The sequence below is a fragment of the Dipodomys merriami genome, unplaced genomic scaffold (assembly GCF_024711535.1).
Source record: "Dipodomys merriami isolate MVZ:Mamm:240054 unplaced genomic scaffold, mDipMer1.0.p SCAF_4, whole genome shotgun sequence".
NCBI classification, from domain to species: domain Eukaryota; kingdom Metazoa; phylum Chordata; class Mammalia; order Rodentia; family Heteromyidae; genus Dipodomys; species Dipodomys merriami.
Genome location: NW_027205603.1, coordinates 28,710,639 through 28,731,758, shown reverse-complemented (window position 1 = coordinate 28,731,758; position 21,120 = coordinate 28,710,639). Strand labels below are relative to the sequence as shown.

Below are 21,120 nucleotides of genomic sequence, written 5' to 3'. Positions count from 1 at the left end.
CAGAATCTAAAGTCTACCCACTACGTTTACTTTGGTGTGTTGAAGTTGATTTATATGCTTGTTTCTTTAAATCTGAAGAATGTATTTTCCTACTTGGAGAAACTAATTCTGTATCCCACATTGTGATTTTATCTGCTTCTTCCTAAGGACATCATTTTTCTGTCTTCTCTGTTTTTTTCTATCCTGAAAGCTACTAACCAATTCTTGTAGGATTAATTACATTTAAGTTCAACCTTATTTCTGCATAAATTCTTGATAAGTGATGATCTTCACTTCCACTGCATCTGGAGACATATACTCCTCATAATGTTCTGGGATCCATCAGGGTTCATACAATAATAAGGTTTCTCCATTGTAAACTTTTCCATTGACCTCTTCTGCTCAAGTTCACTCACTGAGATGATCTTGAGTTGACTGTTTAGTAGGGTTAACCACTGCAAGAGAGTGATTGTTGTAATTTTGTCATTCCCTTTGCAGCTAGATTTGTTTGATAAAGCAACATTTTCTCTTATTAACGCAACCTGTTAGTTAAAATTTAAGAGGCAGGATAAATTTGTAAATTTTTTTCTCTCGTTACCAGTTATCAAAACAATGAGTTGGTTCCCTGGTTAATGGCCCTGGTAGCTATTTCTGGTTTTTGCATATGGTGCCCTTCTAAATATTGCCTCATAGTAATTCCTTTTGGTGACTGAAGAAATTGTTCTATTTTGACCAGTAGATACTCCTTCATGTTCATCCTATGTCCCTTTGGTTTAATCATAATACTCTGGTAGCTTCTGGACTTTCTGGCACAAAATGGTGACCCTGGCATATCCTGTATACTTCTTGTCTTATAACAAATCTAAACATTTACAAAGGTCGCTGGTTTGGGGGAGTGGGGAAATGGTAGAGAACACAATCTGCATACTACAGGTACTCATTTCTATAGGTCTCTTTTTTTTTTTTAACGTAACTTTTGAAAACAAAACTTGAATCCAATTTTCATATATAAATTTAAGAGTATTTAAAAGGAATATTTTTAAAGGAGACAAAGTCTTAAGTCATCTAAGGAAAAATATGAGATATACTTAAAAACTTTACAAGCTAGGGCTGGGAAGGTGGCTCAGTGGTAGAGCGTTTGCTTTGCATGCCTGAGGCCCTGGGTTTGATTCCTCAGCACCACATAAGCAAAAAGAAAAAAGCCGGAAATGGTGCTGTGGCTCAAGTGGTAGAGCGCTAGCCTTGAGCTGAAGAACTGAGGGACAGCGCTTAGGCCCAGAGTTCAGGCCCCATGACCGGACCAAAAACAAAAAACAAAACTTTACAAGCTAATTTTACTTTTATTAATATAAAGCTAATTGAATATAAAAGCATTCAGGCTATAATATATATATTGGATGTGTATGTGTATGTTTGTGTAACTGTATGATATTGCCACTTCATTCATAGGAAATGGCTAGTGATGAGCTAAAAGAGATGCGGAAAAACTTGACCAAAGAAGCCATCAGAGAGCATCAGATGGCTAAGACAGGTGGAACTCAGACTGACTTATTTACATGTGGCAAATGTAAAAAGAAGAATTGTACTTACACACAGGTTTGTGATCCTAGATTATTTAAAATGCTTGCATTGTTATTTTAATTACAATTTCCTGAATAGAGAACCTCTCCTTTTCTAAGAAATTTCTCCTTACTTTAACCCTGTTATACTAAAATAAATCCTTGTTAATAAAGTGCTTGCTTGCAGCTCCTGCTTTATATAGGTAGCAAAAATGCTTACTGTTACTTTGACATTTTCACTAGGAGATGTGATCTGTTGGTGAAAGAATACTTTCTCTGTACTTTATTAACTGACAGTAAGTTGGAATAGTTATATCTTCATAGAAAGTTACTGTGTGAATTGTATCAGTTGAATGAAATTGAATAAAGTAATCATTTAATTTTTAAAAGTTGTTATTATAAAGGTGATTTATAGTAGAGGGTTTCAGTTGCATAAGTCAGGTAATAAGTATATTTGTTTTTGGACAGTGTTATCCCTGACCATATTGGTTAATATATAAACAAGTCAAAATTGTTCATAGTTTGCAAAACAACAGATGTAATAGAAGGAAAGTTCTTCACTCTCTCATGTGACATGTGGGAACTTCAGGTATAACTGCTTTCTGGATACTTTTTTTTAACATATTGATAACTTTTGCATGTATCATATGATTGGTGTGTGTGTGTGTGTGTGTGTGTGTGTGTGTGTGTGTTTGTATGTGTATGTGTTGTGCGCCACAGTCCTGGAGGTTGAACTCTGGGCCTGGTCACTGTCCCTGAGCTTTAGTGCTCAAAGCTAGTGCCCTCTCTTAAGCCTCAGCTCCATTTCTGGCTTATTGGTAGTTAATTGGAGAGTCTCACTGACTTTGCTGCCAAGGCTGGCTTCAAACTGCAATCCTTAAATCTCAGCCTCCTGCATAAGCCCCTGGCTCCAGCAGACTTATTTGTTTTTGAATATGCTTTTTATGGTTATATTTATGCACGTGAAAATAATTTATCACTATTTCAGTTTCATTTGCCAAATAGGGTTTTTTTATTTGTCCTTTTGTTTTGTACTATAGCTATAATCTGCCAAATTCAGAATTCTCTCTTTACAGGTCATGATATGTTTCAGGTCATAGATTTAGGGTATTTCTCTCTTAACAAAATTAAGCATCTAGAAAATCTGCTGTTCCAGTGGTTTACATCTGTAATCCTAGCAACCCAGGAAGCTGAAATCTGAGGATTGTGATTTGAAGCAAGTCATGAGATTTTTTTTTTTTGGGGGGGGGGTCTAGTCGTGGGGCCTGAACTCTGGGCCAGAGCGCTGTCCTTCAGCTCTTCAACTCAAGGTTAGCGCTCTACCGCTTGAGCCACAGCGCCACTTCTGGCTTTTTTCTTATGTGGTGCTGAGGAATCGAACCCAGGGCCTCAGGTATGCAAGGCAAGCGCTCTACCACTGAGCCACCTTCCCAGCCCCAGCAAGTCATGAGATTTTTATCTCTAGTTAACCACCAGAATGCCAGAAATGGAGCTGTGGCTCAAGTGGTAAAAACAAACAACTCAGGCACAGCAGCCAGTCACTAAGTTCAAGCCACAGTATTAGTATCATTCTGTATATAGGTTGTAGAAGTTGAATTACTCATTTAGGAAAATTTTAGCAAAGTAGAGTGATATATTTACAAAAGCAGATTATAGAGAGCTAAGTTTAACAACTAGAAAAATCATAGATATACAGTTTGCTTTTTTTATTTTTAACAGTATTGGGTTGTTTTGTTTTGTTTTGTTTTGCTGGTTCAGTGTCCCTAAGCCTTTTTGTGTTCAAGCCTAGTGCTCTATCACTTGAGCCACAGCACCACTCCCAGCTGTTTCTGAATTGTAGCTAAGAGTCTCATGGACTTTTCAAATCACAGTTCTCAGATCTCAGAGTAGCTAGGATTACAGATGTGAACCACAGCACCTGACTAATATTGGGTTTTAATTTAGGGCCTCATGCTTTCTTGGCACTGGAGTCATACCACTAGCTTTTTACTTTTATTACTTTTTAAATAGGGTATTGCTTTTTTCTAAGGCTGGCCTAGATAGCAATCCTCCTATTTAGGTTTTCCACATAGTTGGAATGGCAGGCATGTATCACCATGCACAACTTTTTATTTTTTGAGATGGAGACTTAGAAACTTTTTGCCTAGGATGGCCTCAAACTGGCATCCTCTTTTAGTAGCTAAAATTGCAGGTATGAGTCAAGGTGTACCCATCTTCAGTTGTTTCTTCTAACAGAATTTAGTCTAGAAGTGAAATGATTTTCTTATAACCAGAAAACACTCCTTACAAACCTTCCAAAGTTCTTGTGCATATAGCATAAAAAAATTAAGTGTAGTTATGAACCTGTAATCCTAGCTGCTCAGGAGATGGAGATCTAGAGGGTCACAGTACAAACTCAGCCAAAGCAGAATAGTCCATGAGATTCAGTCTCTAAAATAATCAGCAAAAGGAAGGAAGGAAGGGAGGGAAGTTGAGAAGAAGGGGGGGGAGAGAGAGAGACAGAGAGAGAGAGACAGAGAGAGAGTGTTAGTGTACCAACTGAACAAGGAAATCTAATGAGAGTGACTATGAGGCCTATTTAAACCCCAGTACCACCAAACAACAATAGAAAAATAGTTCAAGGTGATTCTTGGTTATTGTGGCTACCAAGTTACTAAAGGTTTCCCCAGAAAGCATAAAGTTCTTTTATATAAGTATATATAAAAGGGCTCCAGATAGTATTTGTTGAAATTGTTTAAAATAGTAAAACTTATCTGAAGGCCTCTTTGATTTTTTTTTTTTTTTAAGCTTGGATCTTGCTAAGTAGCCAGGCCAGTCTTGAACTCATCCTCTTGCTTGTTTTCTTAGTGTTGGGATTGCAAGAGAACCCCACCATGCCTGACTTTTTTTTTTTTTTTTTTTAATTTTGTCAGTTGTAGGGCTTGAACTCTGGGCCTGAACTTTTCAGTTCAAGGCTAGCGCTCTACTACTTGAGCTACAGTGCCACTTCTGGTTTTCTGGTGGTTTATTGGAGGTAAGAGTCTCACGGACTTTCCTGCCTGGGCTGGCTTTGAACCGAGATCCTTAGATCTCAGCCTCCTGAGTAGCTAGGATTACAGGCGTGAGCCACCAGCGCCCAGCTCCATGCCTGACTTTTAAGAATAACTTCAATAAACCTCCATCTTATTTGGGAATGTATATAGTTTAGAGAAGTAATTTTTCTGACTTTGAGACATTTTGTTTTAGTAATTTTCTTTAGTGAAGAGCTTCAGAAACCTGTAGTCCTATATCTATTTATAAAAATCATATTACTTGTTTTATTCTTGCTTAGTTCTCTTTTTAATATGTACATGTTTTGAGACAGGGTCTCAAATATTTATAGCATTGTGCCTTTCTCCTTCTGATCACTTTTTCTCTAATAAAATGAAAAGTTGCTCACTAAGCAATAGTTTTCTTTTCCCCTTAGCCAGTGCAACCAGAATTCTATTTTGTCTCTCAATTTGACTTCTATTACCTTTAGAATTTGTAAATGAATATTAACATGTTATATTTGTTTCTTAATGATGTTTTTCCTATTAGCTAGTATAAAAGTATAATGATTGACTAGAGGATTTTCCTACTTGTCTGAGATAAATTCCATATGACATACAAGGAGATATTAGAGAACTGAAGCTTCTAAATAATTTTTTTTTAGTGTATGTATATATCAGTACTGGTTCTTGAACCAGTGTGTACTATCCCTTAACTTTTTCTTCTCCAGGATGATGTTCTTCAAGGCACTATTAGCTCATATTTATAATCCTAGCTACTCAGGAGACTGAGATCCTGAGGATCATGGTTCAAAGCCAGCCTGGGCAGGAAAGTCTGTAAGACTCATCTCCAGTTAACCACCAACAAATGGAAGTGGTGCTGTGCTGTGGCTCAAAGTGACAGAGCACTAGCCTTGAGCACAAGAGCTCAGTGACAGGGCCCAGTCCCTGAGTTTAAGCCTCCACAATCAGCAACAACAAAGAAAAGGCATTCTGTCATTGAAGCCACAGCTCCACTTCTCGCTTTTTTGTTGGTTAATTGGAGATTAGAATCTCATGGGCCTTTCCTGCTTTGAACCATGATCCGATCCCCAGAATTCACCCTCCTACATAGCTAGGATTACAGGCATGAGCCACAAGCAAGCACCTGGCAGTAATTTTTTTTTTTGACATTATATACTATTTCTGAACTTGTTGCAGGTTTTTACACATTTTATTGTGGTAGTATTAGGATTATTATATACCTTTATGCCATTTGTCTTTATTTAGATGAGATTTTTTTAAATGGTGCTTTATAAAGTAATATTTTCACTTGATTTTGCTGTAGGTGCAAACTCGTAGTGCGGATGAACCAATGACAACATTTGTTGTCTGTAACGAATGTGGAAACCGATGGAAGGTATAGTACTCTCTTGTAATCATATTGTTTTCATTTATAATAGAACAGTTTTCTCTGGTCTTTTCATATCTCTGTATAATGAATTACACTCGTATGCTCACAATGTCTAGCACTGTCAAGTGACTGAATAACTACTTGTATATGTATTAATATATAACCTACTAGGAATAGTGAACTTGATTTTACCACTTGGTGTATATATTTTGATGGTACTGGGGTTTGAACACTTGGTGTTCTACCATTTGAACCACACCCTCAAGCCTTTTTGCTTTATTTTTCTAATACTTATTTTCTATTTAATTATTTTTCTTGAAATTTTGCCCAAGTTGATGATGCTTCTACTGAACCTTCCACTTAACTTGATAATAGGTACATGCCACCATTCCCAAGTTTATTAGTTGAGATGGGAATCGTTCTGATTTTTTGCCTGGACTGGGTGGGAGCTGCAGTCCTCTTGATATCTGCTTTTATAGTAGCTGGGATTGTGGTATGAGCCATTCTACTCAGCTAGCAAGAATCTTAAATGTACAGTTACCATAACAATCCTATTTGTTTCCCCTGTTATACTTCCAGAAAAATCTGTGTTTATCACTTGTTTTAAAAGATTTTGTTGCTTGAGAATTTTTCTTTATTGAAATGGAGTCCAGTGATCTTAGAGTTGATTTTAGGAATTACAGATCAATGCTGTCATACTTTGGTAGACTTTTTTTTTAAGTAAGTATTTGCATTGCCTGTATATTCTTAAATTTGGCTCCACAGACATGTCAGTGTTACTTAATTTATTCTTGAATAATTGCTTAGAGTTACAAAAATAAATAGATAAATAACTGGCCAGAATGGCTGAAGCCTGTAATCCTAGCAAGTTTGGGGAACAGAGATCAGGAGATCATGATCTCAGACCAGCTGGGGCAGAAAAGTTTGTGAGGCTCCATTTCACATAATGACTATACACAACTGTTAACCAAGTTGTAGGGAAACACATGGCTGGATCTATTGTGTGCCTGTCATTCGTGGTGACTATATTCTATACTTCCCCTTCCCTCCCCAAAAAAGGAGAAGAAATTAACCTTAGAAGGATTATACATCAGTCACAGGAATACTTTCACTGTAAACAAAGTTGGGAGGCAGCTATGGTAACAACAAGACTTTGAAGTTTGTATACCCTGATTTTAATTCACTGTAATGTTCTCATGTATTTAAATTACTACTAATTCTAGACTGAAAAAACTCAGACACTTAAGATGTGTAAATTGTGTGAAAATTATAATGGCTTTTATTTGTGGGATCTGGAGTCTGGACCTCATGATTGCTAGACAGGCATCTACTACTTGGCCTAACTCCAATACATTTTTGCTTTAGTTATTTTTCAGATAGGGTTTTGTATTTGTTTTTCTAGGGTTGCCCTCAGACCTCCAGATCCTCCAGATTCTCCAGATCAGTCTCTACCTCCCAAATACTTGAAATTACAGTGTGTATCACCAGACTTGGACCCAGTCTTTATTCCAAAAATGCCTTTAAAAAAATTAATAAAAAGCCAGGTGCTAATGTCTCATGCCTATAATCCTAACTATTTGGAAGGTAGAAAAGTTTATAAGACCCCTTCTCAGTTGAGATTTGGTACAGTGGTACACACTACTAACCCTACCTATAACATGATGGGTGGATTGCAGTCCAGGTATCCATCTAGGAAGGAAGCAAGACACTGTCCCAAAAATCCCAAGGTCAGGAAAGGGCTGTTAACTGTAGCTTGATGATACATGTCTGCCAAACAACAGGCCTTGAATCCAGTTCCTAGTACTGCCAAACAGACAACAGAAAGATAGAATACAAGCTGTGTGCTGCTGTGCTAAATGGGAGGTCATACCCTAATGTTTCTATTTAAAAGTCTCACAAAATATTTTTTTTTTTCCCACAGTTCTGTTGAGTTGGATGGATTGGCAAAATATCTGGACCATTAAGAAAATGGATTTTGTAATTAGCTTTAAAACTAAGTCAAGTAACTAGTTTTCCTGCAAGTTGGATTTTTAAAGCAGCATACTTCCTACATATATCCCTTGGGTTAGTCTTCGTTTGTAACCTAACTTCCCTTCCTCAAATGCCTTCTGTAGTTTCAGATCAATAGGGAGGCCACAATACTGGTATATTGGTTTCAAACTTTTTTTCATTTTTGTAAGTAGATTGATATTAAACTTTTATCAACTAAACTTTTGGCAATTTTATTATTTTTTCTTCCTAAAGGACATGTTAACTTTTTTATAGTCTAAAACATGCACACATGTACAGTAGAAATTCTGTTATTCTCTGTTAATACATAAATAGAAAGTACTTTGTTTTTCATAACTGGTATGTACCTATGAGGAGAAAAGGTAATATATTAGTTTTACCAAACATAATACTTGACCAGCTTATCAAAACTGTACATATTGGAACTAGTATATGATTTTGACTTAATTATTATGTCCACAATCCTTGAGTATTATTTTGCATCTGTAACTAACCATGATCATTTCTTATATTTCTCATACATGTATATTAACTTCTCTTAATAGATTTTACTCTCAGAAATCAGTTTGTTTTTATTGTTTATTTGCCTGTCTGGCTTTTCAGTGTATTTAGTTTTGTAGAAGAATTATTGTTTGGTAGGCTTTTTCATGAATTTTCTCATAGGCAAAAAGCAAAAGCTTCTGATACGTATTTTTCTCCTCATAGGAATAATACTAGGAAGGAACTGTTGGCATTTTAGTAAAATGTAGCTGTTGTAAACAGTTCTTAACTTGATTTTGACTTGGAAATCTATACTGACCAAGAATTAAGCATAAGGACCATATATAAGTCATTAAAGCTGTAGTCTCCCAATGGAGATAGAAGGTGTTTTTATCCTGAGTCTTACATGCTGACTTTCCTGTCATATTATGAATAAGATTGTTCAATGAATTGAAACATGGGCTATAGAAAGTAGTTTTACAGTATAGATCTTACAATGAAGTTTTGCTTTTAAGTTTGTACCATTTGTTCTGTTAGGAATAAGAAATGATGGGTTTACATGCTTCTTTGGGATACTCTCTTTAAAGGCCACTATTACAGTCTCTCATTTATCATGCTGAGACTTCCTCCTCTCAGACAATTGTGGAGAGATACTTGTACCCACTTTGTACCTTCCTTCTGTTTCTACTGCAGATCATTTTAACAGATACAGAAAATAACATTGAAATGTCCATGTTATGGATTTGTCCATGGGTACCAACACACCTTTACTTTGTTAGTTTTGTGCTATCACTTTAAAGTACATTTTTGAAAGAATGAGTATAATAATAAAGTTAAAATAATCCCATTTTTAAATTAAGTGATCCGTTTAAAATTTGTAATTCAATAAAGCTTTTTGTTGTTGTTACGCATGTATCACATTTTGTCGTTTTCTTAAGACATTGAATCTTGTTTGATCATTTGTAAAAATCCTCTTTTCCTCTTCCTGCTAAACTACCAAGGTACTTTTGTTTGTTTGTTTTTTTTGTTGGTTGTGGGGCTTGAACTCTGGGCCTGGGCGCTGTCCATCAGCTCTTCAGTTCAAGGCCAGCCCTCCTGAGACACAGTGCCACTTCCAGTTTTCTGGTGGTTAATTGGAGATAAGAGTCTCATGGATGTTCCTGCCTGGGCTGGCTGTGAACTGTGAACAGATCTCAGCCTCCTTGTTCTGAAGGCAAGGTACTAGAAGATTTTTTTTTAAGCCAAGGAGAAGCCCAGGATCCAGTCCACAGCTGCTGTCACAGTAGTATAACCTTGCAGGTGCCTTACTCTAGTTTTTAAATTCAACTTCTTACTTTATACGCACACACACACACACACACAATGTAACATGCTTGTTTTAAAAACTTGCTGTTCAAATATTTCAAATGTGAAAAGTATCTTTTTCTTTTAAAAGCTACTCCTTTCCCTATACTTAGGATTGAATTTAGCACCCTATGCTTACTAGGGAAGCTTGTAACCACTTAATCTTCACCCCAGGCCATTTTGTTTAACTTTTTTCCCTCCCTCCCTCCCTTCTTTCCTTCCTTCCTTCCTTCCTTCCTTCCTTCCTTCCTTCCTTCCTTCCTTCCTTCCTTCCTTTCTTTTTTCTTTCTTCCTCCCTCCCTCCCTCCCTCCCTCCCTCCCTCCCTCCCTCCCTCCCTCCCTCCTTTCTTTCTTTCTTTCTTTCTTTCTTTCTTTCTTTCTTTCTTTCTTTCTTTCTTTCTTTCTTTCTTTCTTTCTTTTCTTCTTTCTTTTTCTTTTGCTTGCTTTCTTTTTCTTTTCCTTCTCTTCTCTTCTTTTCTTTTTTCTTTTCTTTGGCTTGAGCTCAGGGCATAGTCTCTGCCCCTGAGTTTCTTTTGCTGGGTTTGCTTTTTCTGTACATGGTTATTTAGCCTGTTTTGTAACTAGCATGAATTTAAAAGGGCAAATCTATAACGTTCTATGTGTAGTAAATTACAAACTAGAAAAATTACACTATTTAGCCTCCATAAGCTTTATGTAAGCATTCTTCTGGGAACCAGCTAAGCTGTTGCTCTGGTAATAGACTATGGTCTAGCTTTTAGATTAAAATAGATTCATTGGATGTTTGCATGTCAGAGAAATCATGTAATTCAGCTTCCTTTCATAAAGAAGACTTTTTGAGCCATAACTTGACCCAGAAGTAGGAGAAAGAAGTATTAACCAAAGGTAGCTTTTAGAAAGGCTTGGGCACTCTAATACTCTAATCTTCCAACACCTCCTTTAGGCTATATATTTTCTTCTTAAACTTTATTGGTAGGAAAGCTCAGATTTAAATTAGCTACTTAATTACTTGTGGTTTATGTAAAGATGACATCAAATTGTATATGTTAATTCAGATGTTGAAGGGAGAAATCTTTCTTGGAGACAGATTCAGAAGGGCCTTCATTAGGTGTTACTTCACCATGTTGGTGAGCTGTGGCTTTTTTGGAGGAGTGCATCCTTTTTTGGTCATTTTTGTTTTTTAGAATTCATTAACAGGACAAAGAGTTTTAATATGAAAATTCAGAGATATGTATAGTTACTCTTTGTAATATTTCTTCCCTCTCTTTTTAAAATAGTACCTGTGGGTTTCATTGTGTGCTCTAAGACTTTAAATGACCAACTATGAAAAAAGGAGCAAATTTAGTAAAACTTCGGCTTTATTAATACCTTTTCTTTTTTTGTAATAGGTTTTGTGTTTACTCATTTCAGTGTCCAAACTGTGACCCTTTAATTCGTAAACAATCAATTTTACTGTGACTGGTCTAGAGTTCAATGGGCTTTGAAAATTAGTGAGTCATAATTCTCACATAATGTAATAAAGTAAAATATAAGTATAATTAGTAGCTTAAGAATATAACAATATTCTATAATAAAACAAATGTAACTATAACAATATATAAAACTATTCTATTGTCCTCAAGTTTCTTTGTAAAGAATTTGTTTTATATAATCCTTAACTGTGGCCCTTCTATTCCAACTCCTTATCTCTTTTATGCCTTACATTTTAATCCCTTCAGCATTTTCCCTTCATCGCTTTTCATTAGTTCCCCCATTTTTCATAAGGCCGGAGAGAATGATGCCTGGAGTTGATTGCCCTTAAGGTGCCTGAAAATGTGGGATGCTCAAGATAATGGTCTCAGCCCTTGCCTAGCCCATGGTCAGCACCTACTGCCTAGGGTCCATAAGAACCTTGCCAGCTAATCTTGGTCAGAGGTAAGAAAGCTGGTCTGGGGAAGGGCCCCCATTGAGAATCATCTTCACCATTCCAGGCACAAAAACAACATGTATCCTACTGAATGTAGGACTCCCCTGCCAGACTAAGCACTCACCTGGCCGGTGTGCCTGTCTGTGCATAGACCCTCAACAAAATGTGGTGTGTTCCTGGCCAAAGTGACTGTATTGGAGGTTAATCTGCTGCCACTTCAGAGAGGCAATTGTGTGACTCTTGCTTTTCTTGAGCAGGGGTGAATAAAGTCTCAGTCCTTGCCAAGATGGCATAGGGTCTGAATGTGTTACACAAGGGGTCAGATCTCACTGTGGGGATAAAGGGGGGGAGACAAGGAAGGAATAGTAGGGACAAGGTGCCAGGGACAGGAGTGAAAAGAACTGGGGTGATGAAGTCTGGGGTAGGGCAGAGCCCTGCCCCACTAGACTTGGGCTCTGTTTTTGCAGATGTCCATCTGGTGTCCCTTAGCAGCTGGAAGAAGAAGGGGATGCAGCAGCTGCCCAAGTTTGCCTCCATTTTCTGGAGGTCAGGCAGCACTGGCTTGATTTGCTGTGCAGTAGGAGTCTCTAGGGGTGAAGCTACCCATGTACCCCTTTATGCAGGCTCCTTAATGCAGGTTCAAAGTCATCTTCACAGGCAGTTTTAGTTTCCTGGGGTTCCCAGGGGCCTGAGCTGGGCTCATCAGTTGAGCTCTGTGAGGCTGCCTGTACTTGAGCTGTTCTCAAATAAACTGCTAGTCAGCTAGCTCCTGCAGCTCCATCTCCATCCTTTGTGTGTCCTGGTCCAGGTGGTTTATGTACTCCTGTTGCTCTTCTAGCAATGCCATGCTCTAGACTCCATGTGTAGCTTATTTTTACTCTGGGTGAGAAAAGCTTTTATTTAAAGATGTTTGTAGGTGGTATACCATTGTCATGTTTTAGGTTCAAAACATGAATGGGTCACTGCTTCCAGTTTTTAATTGAATTTAACCAAGGTGTGTCTTTGTTTTCTAGTGTATCTTCCTTTACTAGGGTAGGAGTAGTTCAGATATTGAGAGTGTAGTCCTCTTGGAATAGTTATACAGGGAGAGGAATGGTGGGGATTAGGCTTTGTAGAAGAAGTCAATTAGGAAATGGGGTAAGGAGTTCAGGTGAAGGGAAACAGTATAAAAAAAGGATTAAGTGAAGCCAGGCACAGGTGGCTTATGCCTGTAATCCTAGCTACTGAGGATGCTGAGATCTGAGGATCATGGTTCAAAGAAGCTAGCCCAGGCAGGAAAGTCTGTGAGATTCTTTTTTTTTTTTTTTTGGTCCGGTCATGGGGCCTGAACTCTGGGCCTGGGCACTGTCCCTCAACTCTTCAGCTCAATGCTAGCATTCTACCACTTGAACCACAGCGCCACTTCCAGCGTTTTTCGTTTTTGCTTATGTGGTGCTGAGGAATCGAACCCAGGGCCTCATGCATACAAGGCAAGTGCGCTACCACTGAGCCACCTTCCCAGCCCAAGTCCGTGAGATTCTTATCTCCAGTTAACCACCCTCCCCCCCCAAAAAAAATCAGAAGTGGGACTGTGGCTCAAGTGGTAGAGTACTCACCTTGAGCTGAAGAGCTCAGAGACAGGGCCCAGGCCCAGCATTCAAGCCCCATGACCAACCCTCCCCCCCCTCCAAAAAAAAAAGGATTAAGTGGTAGGGACAGTGGTTCACATGCTTTCAGCTTAAGAGAGGGAAGGAGAAAAAGAAGAAAGGGTGGTGGTAGAATCACAATGGTTGATTGATGAGATTGCAAGGTAAATCACCTTTTTCTGATTTATGGCTGTGAAAAATAGAATTTAACAAATACAACATTCAATGTAGTTGAAGCGAAAAATATAATTTAACAAATACAACATTCAATATAGTTGAAGCTATACTAAGTCCAATATTTTTTCTTTTAAAAAATTATTGTCAAGGTGATGTACAGAGGGGTTACAATTACATAAGTAAGGTAATAGATACATTTCTTGTCAAACTTGTTAGCCCTTCCCTCATTTTTCTCCTACTTTCCCTCCCCCCACCCCAAGTTGTACAGATCATTTCCAACATATTGTCTTTTGTATATATTGCTATTGCATTGGTCCCCCCCTTGTCCTTTGTCTCAAAGACTTTTTGTACAGCAAAAACGTGAAGTATTAGGTGTTTTAATCACCAAAGATCCCTTACTTAGAGAGAAGGACTTAGAGATTAGGTTGTGGGCTCTTACTGACTGTGGCTTTTCACTGGCTCCTCAGGGAGTCCTGAGGTTTCCATGCAGCCAGACTCCAGCCTGTCTCCATCAGCTTGTTACTCCTGTGTGCTCTGGTTTTCCAAGGTTTAGTTCTCCAGGCACAACCAAACTTCACTGCCCTCAGGTTCTCATTATGTGTCAGTGGGTGTTCCCAAGGCTGGAAGCATGGGGTTACTTCAGCCTGCACCTCGAGGTAGCAGCTGTGGTATCTCTAAGCCCAGCTCTAGGTAGGAGTGAGCTGCTTTATCCCAGTTCTCTGTCAGTGGTACTGTTTTAGGTGGCACCTCCCTCTCCCCAGGTTTCTGGTGTTCTGTATGTTCCACAGTTGGGTTCACAATCAGGACCTTGTGGGTGGGAGGGAGGGGGTCTCTGCTGTCAGGCTACAAAAATTGGGATTTGTTGATCTTGTGGCTGCTGGCGGCCATGGTGAATAATTTCTAGGCTCCTGGCAAGTTCTCATCTCTTCCCTCGAGTCGGGGTGGGGGGGGTTGGGTGAGAGTGAGGTGGGGACACCCTTTGGCACCCTCCCTAATGTCAGTCTTGGCTCTCACATGCTAGCCTCAGAGTCACAAAATTAAGTTCCTTCCTCACATCATCCCCCATTTCTCCAGGACCAACCACTCTGATCAAATCTGTTGAAACAGTGCAAGGGAAAGGGTGACGTCCCCCTCCACCCAAAAATGTGCTCTTGGGGCTGGGAAGGTGGCTCAGTGGTAGAGCGCTTGCCTTGCATGCTCAAGGCCCTGGGTTCGATTCCTCAGCACCACGTAAGCAAAAAGAAAAAGCCGGAAGTGGAGCTGTGGCTTAAGTGGTAGAGCGCTAGCCTTGAGCTGAAGAGCTCAGGGACAGCGCCCAGGCCCAGAGTTCAAGGCCCCACGACCGGACCCCCCCCAAAAAAAATGTGCTCTTTACCTGACTTACATAACTCTGTAAATTACCTTTATAATAACAATTTTTTAAAATCTGTTGATACAAGTTCTTGCTCAGGTGCAAGTAAGTAAGGCCTCAGCAATCTTATTGGACCACCTCGCTCAGGTGCTGCTGGATGTACTGCTTCAGCACCAGAGCTGTCTCCGCAGGCTGTGCTGTGCCTCTCTAACCTCTATGTGCACCCCAACCCAACCAGGGAGCATCATCCACAGTCGGGAGCCCCAAGTGGCTCCACTCCCCAGGCGGGTGCCACAGTTTCAGGTCCTGGGTTAAGCGGGAACTGCTGTCCATCTTTTTTAAAACTTTATTGTAATAAGGAAGATAATATAAGATCTACCTGCTTAACAAAGTAAGTGTTTGATAATATAATAATCTTGCCTTCCTCTCTTCTGGGTTTGGTGTCTAGAGGCTATCAAAATGGTCCAATGATTGACATACCGCCTTAGGCATTCCTATAACACAGCCTCTAACAAAACCAGGCTGTCTCAAACCCCTGGCAATAGAATTGTTTACTTTTACACCAAAAACGTCGAGAAAGCCCAAAATCTGCATGTGGTATGTGCCCTGGCCCACCTAAAGTCCTCATGCGATTGTCTAAAACAAACAAAAAAACCATGTCAGCACAGCCTGTGGTGGTTCCATGTGTGCCAAATGTGTCTGGGATAGGATCAAGTGCACTTTCCTTATTGAAGAGCAGAAAATAATCATGAAAGTGCTGAAGACACAAGCACAGTCAGAAAGCTAAATAAAAATAGGAAACTGCTTGTGTGTGCCTAGAATGCCAAAGATCCATAAATTGCTAGCAAAGAACCTTTTTGATAAGGCTTTGCATAATAAAATGTCAAAAACAACACCACCACCACAAGAGCATATCTAGATCTTATTTATCTTACATACATGTTGAAGGGCAACACTCCATCCTCCTCCCTGAAGTCCATGACAATCACCAGTGTACCTTCCTCTCTGCTTCTGTGAGTTTGAGTATACATCTTGTTTATAAATGTCATCGTGAAATTCCTAGAAATAGGATTGCTGCATGACACAGTATTCTTAATTTTTAAAAGCATTTTCAGACTGTCTATATCATTAATATTACCACCAGCAGGGTATAAGAAATCCACAATTTCTCCATTAAAATTAAGAGTTAAAAAAAAATGAAGCCACACACAGTGTAGCCCAGGCTAGCTTTCAACTTGACATGAAGACCAGGCTGGACTTGAGCTTGCAATTCTGTTGTTAACTGCAACCTGAGGCAGTGTGAGGGGATACTGGGCCAAAGAAAATTAGAAAACAGTGAGATAACAGACAGATAAAAGCGGGGAGACCAGGGGTCCCAAGGCTCCAAGTCCCCCAAAACAAGCATATTTATTTGTGTTTACTCAAGGAAGATTACCATGGATACATGCAGTAAAGCATCTCACAAACAGAGTTTGTGAGAGACACTGGTTCCCTTATTCTTTTGAGACAGAAGACCACAGCCCAAGGAAAGTCCTGACATGGTGTCTATATATTTACCCAATGTTAAGTTGCCAACGTCCCCAACACAGCTGCTAGCCCAAGGAAAGGAGGGAGGACAGCACCCCAGTCTCTTCACCTCTGTTTTAATCTTTCCATGGCCAGCTCTCAACTTTGAGTGCTGTAAAAGTGGCATTCCAATCTCTCAAACCTTTTCCAGGTTATCACAGCTCCGCTTCAAGATTCCCTAAACAATTCTCCCTTGGCCTCCCAAGTGCTTGAGTTATAGGTCTGCATCGCTACATTTGGTTATCTTTTATTTTTTGATGGGCTTCCCTTTTAGTAGGTTTAAGGGATTATTTGTGGCTCTGATGATTACTAATTATTGAATATCTTTTCATGTACTTTTGACCATTTGTATGCCTTTGGAGAAATGTAGCCCATGTTTTTTGTTTTTGGGGTGTGTTTGTGTGTGTGTGTGTATTTGGTAGTACTGGGGATTGAACTTAGGGCCTCTCACTTGCTCGGCAGACGGTCTCCCACTTAAGCCATGCCTCTATCTATTTTTGCTATTTTCGTGTGTGTGTGTGTGTGTGTGTGTGTGTGTGTGTGTGTGTGTGTGTGTGTGTGTGTGTGTGTGTGTGTGTGTGTGTGTGTGTGTGTGTGTGTGTGTGTGTGTGGTATTACTGGGGATTGCAGACGGTCTCCCACTTAAGCCATGCCTCTATCTATTTTTCTATTTTTGCTATTTTCTTTTGTGTGTGTGTGTGTGTGTGTGTGTGTGTGTGTGTGTGTGTGTGTGTGTGTGTGTGTGTGTGTGTGTGTGTGTGTGTGTGTGTGTGTGTTATTACTGGGGATTGAATTTAGGGCCTCTCACTTACTAGCCATGCCTCTGATTATTTTTGCTATTTCCTTGCTCTTGAGTTATACCTTGTCTCATTTTCATTTTGGTGTCACTCCAAGAAACCATTGCTAAGATTAATGTCCTGGAGCATTTCCCGTGTTTTCTTCTAGCAATTTTGGACCTTTACTATAAATCTTTTTTTTTTTTTTTTTTTTTGGGTCGGGGGTCATGGGGCCTGAACTCTGGGCCTGGGCGCTGTCCCTCAGCTCTTCAGCTCAAGGCTTGCACTCTACCACTTGAGCCACAGTGCCACTTCAGGCTTTTTTCTTTTTGCTTATGTGGTGCTGAGAAATTGAACCCAGGGCCTCACGCATACAAGGTAAGCGCTCTACCACTGAGCCACCTACCCAACCCTTACTATAAATCTTTAATCCATTGTGTGTTAGATTTAGTTTATGGTTATAAGGTAAGTGTCCATCTTCCATATTTATATCTAGTTTTCTCATGTGATTTAATACAGACAGTTTTCCCATTGACTATTTGAGGCAATCTTGTTGAGAACCAGTGACTTTACACTCATGTATTTATTTATGGACTTCTTCTATTCCATTCTTCATATAGTTATTTGGGTCCAGTACCATACTGTTTAAATTTGTCAGTTTGTAATATATGTTGAACTCAGGAAGTATAATGCTTTGAAGTTTGTTTTTTTTTCTCAAGATTGTTTTGGCTATTTGTGTTTCTTTATAATTCCATGTGACTTTCAGGTTTTTTCCCCTATTTTTGTTAGAAATGCCATTGGAATTTTGATAGGAACAATTTGAACTCTGTGTGTGTGTGTGTACAGGCACATGCATGTCACATGTACTTGTGCTGGGACTTGAACTCAGAACTGGTCACTGTCCCTGAGCTTTTTCATTCAAGGCTGGTGCTCAACTACCTGAGCCACACCTCCATTTCTGGCTTTTTGGTGGTTAATTGGAGATGCGAATCTTGCAGATTTTGCTGCCCAGGCTAACTTGAACCTTCAGCCTCAGATCTTGGCCCTCTTTGTAGCTAGGATTCCAGATGTGAGCCACTGGCACCTGGCAACAACTTGAATCTTTAAATCTCTTTGGGTAGTATGGATATTTTAACAACAGGAAGTCTTCCCATTCATGACCATACATAGATGACTTTCCACTTATTTGATGACTCTTTCTTTCATTATTGTTTTTCAGTTTTCAATGTTTAAGTTTTTACCTCTTTGGCTAAATTTATTCTCAAGTATTTTATTTCTTATGCTCTGGTAAATAGGATTATTAATTTCTTTTTTCAGGTAGCTTGTTGTTAATTGTGTTGATTATATATATATATATATATATATATATATATATATATTCTCCAATTTTACTGAATTCCTTTTAACAAGATTTTTGTTTTGTGGAAACTAGGAATTGGTACGTCTTGTCATCTGCAAACAGGCATAATTTTATGTCTTTCTGATGTATTTTTTTCCTTGCCTAATTTTTCACGATGGAACATCTGTACCATACCAAATAGAAGGGCAAGAGTGGGCACCACTTGGTCACTGTGTATGGTTCCTTTAGTATGCTCTTGATTCAACTTGATAGTATTGAAATTTTTTTTTGTATCTACCATCATCAGGGATACTGGCCTGCATTTTCCTTGGTGTTAAATGAAAAACCTCAGTGTTTGTCCTCAATACTAGCTGTGGGCTTTTCATATAAGACCTTCTTATGGGGCGAGGGGAGGATGGGAAGGGATGGGAAAGGGAAACAAAAGAAGGAGGCTACAATGCTTGATAAGAAATGTACTCATTATCTTGCCCATGGAATTGTAACCCGTCTGTACAGTATTTTCACAACAAAAAAAAGAGAAATCTTCTCTAGTAGAAGAAGAAAAAAAAAGACCTTCTTGTTACATAAATTTCCTTTTGTTTCTATTTTGCTGAGATTTTTTTTTTTTTTTTTTTTTTTGGTCATGGGGCTTGAACTCTGGGCCTGGGCGCTGTCCCTCAGTTCTTCAGCTCAAGGCGAGCGCTCTACCACTTGAGCTACAGCACCACTTCCGGTTTTCTGGTGGTTTATTGGAGATAGGAGTCTCACGGTCTCTCCTGCCCGGGCTGGCTTTGAACCGCGATCCTCAGATCTCAGCCTCCTGAGTAGCTAGGATTACAGGTGTGAGCCACCAGCGCCTGGCTTGCTGAGAATTTTTATCATGAAATAATGTTGAATTTTGAAAAATGTTCTTTTGCATTTATGTTGATGACCATGCGATTTTTATTAATTCCTTTTTCTTGTAGTGCTAAGGATGGAACACAGGGGCTTATGCATGCTAAAGAAGCACTCTACCAGTGAGCTGTATCTAACTCACCTAACTCATCTTTTTCTTTTTGGGGTCCGGTCATGGGGCCTGAACTCTGGGCCTGGGCGCTGTCCCTCAGCTCTTCAGCTCAAGGCTAGCGCTCTATCACTTGAGCCCAGGGCCTCATGCATGCAAAGCAAGCGCTCTGCCACTGAGCCACCTTCCCAGCCCTAACTCATCTTTTAATGTGGTATATCACAGATTGATTTTCTGTTGTTTAGCTATGAATACATTTCAGGGAAAATCCCATTTGGTCATGCATATGGTCCTTTCAATGCACTGTTGGATTCAGCTTTCTAGTGTTCATCTTGGATATTGGCCTGTACTTTATTCAGATTACACAATTCACCATAGACATTTATTTTTCTTTTTGGTGCAGGTACGAGGGCTTGAACTCAGGGTCAGGGCATTATACCTGAGCTTTGTTATATTCAAGGCTACTGTACTACCACTTGAGTCACATCTCCACTTCTAGCCCTTTTTTTTTTTTTTTTTTTTTTTGGTGCTTAATTGGACATAATAATCTCATGGACTTCCCTACTGGCACTGGCTTCAAAGTGAGATCTTCAGATTTCAGCCTCCTAAGTAGCTAGAATTATAGGCCTGAGTCACCAGTGCCCAGCTACCACAGACAATTTTTGTTCTTGCTGGGGATTAAACCCAGGGTCTTGTGCAAGCAAGCATTCTATCAATGAACTAACTACACCCTCAGTCCCTCAACCTTGACACTTTTTATTACACACTTCAAGAAAGAGTTTGGGTGGTTTAGTTTCAAGTTCAGTAATCAATGGAAAACAAGTTTCACTGACTTGTGTATGGCAATACTACTGTCTTTACTTAGGAAGGATTTTTTTTTTAAACAAATGTTTATTCTGTATTGAATTCAGTGAGGAAAACTGGCTGCCTGGGTCTTTACAAATCCTGAGAGTGGAGTAGGTTTGTTGAAGTCTGTTCTTCCCATCAGCTCTTAAAACTGGTTTCCATTATATTCATTAAAGTCATTACTGTAAGGAGTGCTCTTCCTGGCTCTGGTTTTGCATCTGTGTGTGCATGGGCTTACTCTAGCTATGTAGTTTTTTTTTTTCCTAGAAATTAGCATTACAGAGTGGCCTTATGATTTGGAATAGAAACTGTGTGTGTGTGTGTGTGTGTGTGTGTGTGTGTGTGTGTGTGTGTGTGTGTATGTGTGTGTGTGCGCGTGTGCGTGCCGGTCCTGACTCAGGGCCAGGGTCCTGTCCTTGAGACTTTTTGCTCGTGTGTGTGTGTGTGTGTGTGTGTGTGTGTGTGTGTGTGTGTGTGTGTGTGTGTGTGTGTGTGTGTGTGTGTGTGTGTGCGCGCGCGCTTAATTTGAGATCACAGTCTCATGGTCTTTCCTGCCCTGGCTGGCTTTGAACTATGATCCTCAGATCTCAGCCTCCTGAGTAGCTAGGATTATATATGTGAACCATCAGTGCTCAACATAATTTTTGCTTTATAGACTTTTTTTTCCTCTTCCCATCCCTTCCCATCTCCCCTGCTCTCCCCCCACACACCCTTCCCCCCTTTATAGAACATTCTTTAGTTCTACAAATATTGGATTAATATTTCTTATAAACTGGATG

General features: G+C 39.4%; 1 protein-coding gene and 1 pseudogene across 1 annotated transcript in view; both read left to right on the top strand.

Annotated features, from left to right (window-relative positions):
- Nucleotides 1-9,344, top strand: part of Tcea1 (transcription elongation factor A1) — a 33,604-nt gene extending 24,260 nt beyond the window's left edge. The window contains exons 8-10 of the mRNA XM_069990723.1: nt 1,429-1,575; nt 5,874-5,945; nt 7,861-9,344. Coding sequence (XP_069846824.1) covers nt 1,429-1,575; nt 5,874-5,945; nt 7,861-7,869 — 228 coding nt within the window. The 3' untranslated portion in view covers nt 7,870-9,344. The remainder of the gene's footprint in view (nt 1-1,428; nt 1,576-5,873; nt 5,946-7,860) is intronic.
- A 5,926-nt stretch (nt 9,345-15,270) lies between these two features.
- Nucleotides 15,271-15,598, top strand: LOC138806127 (large ribosomal subunit protein eL34-like; annotated as a pseudogene).
- Nucleotides 15,599-21,120: the final 5,522 nt, after the last annotated feature.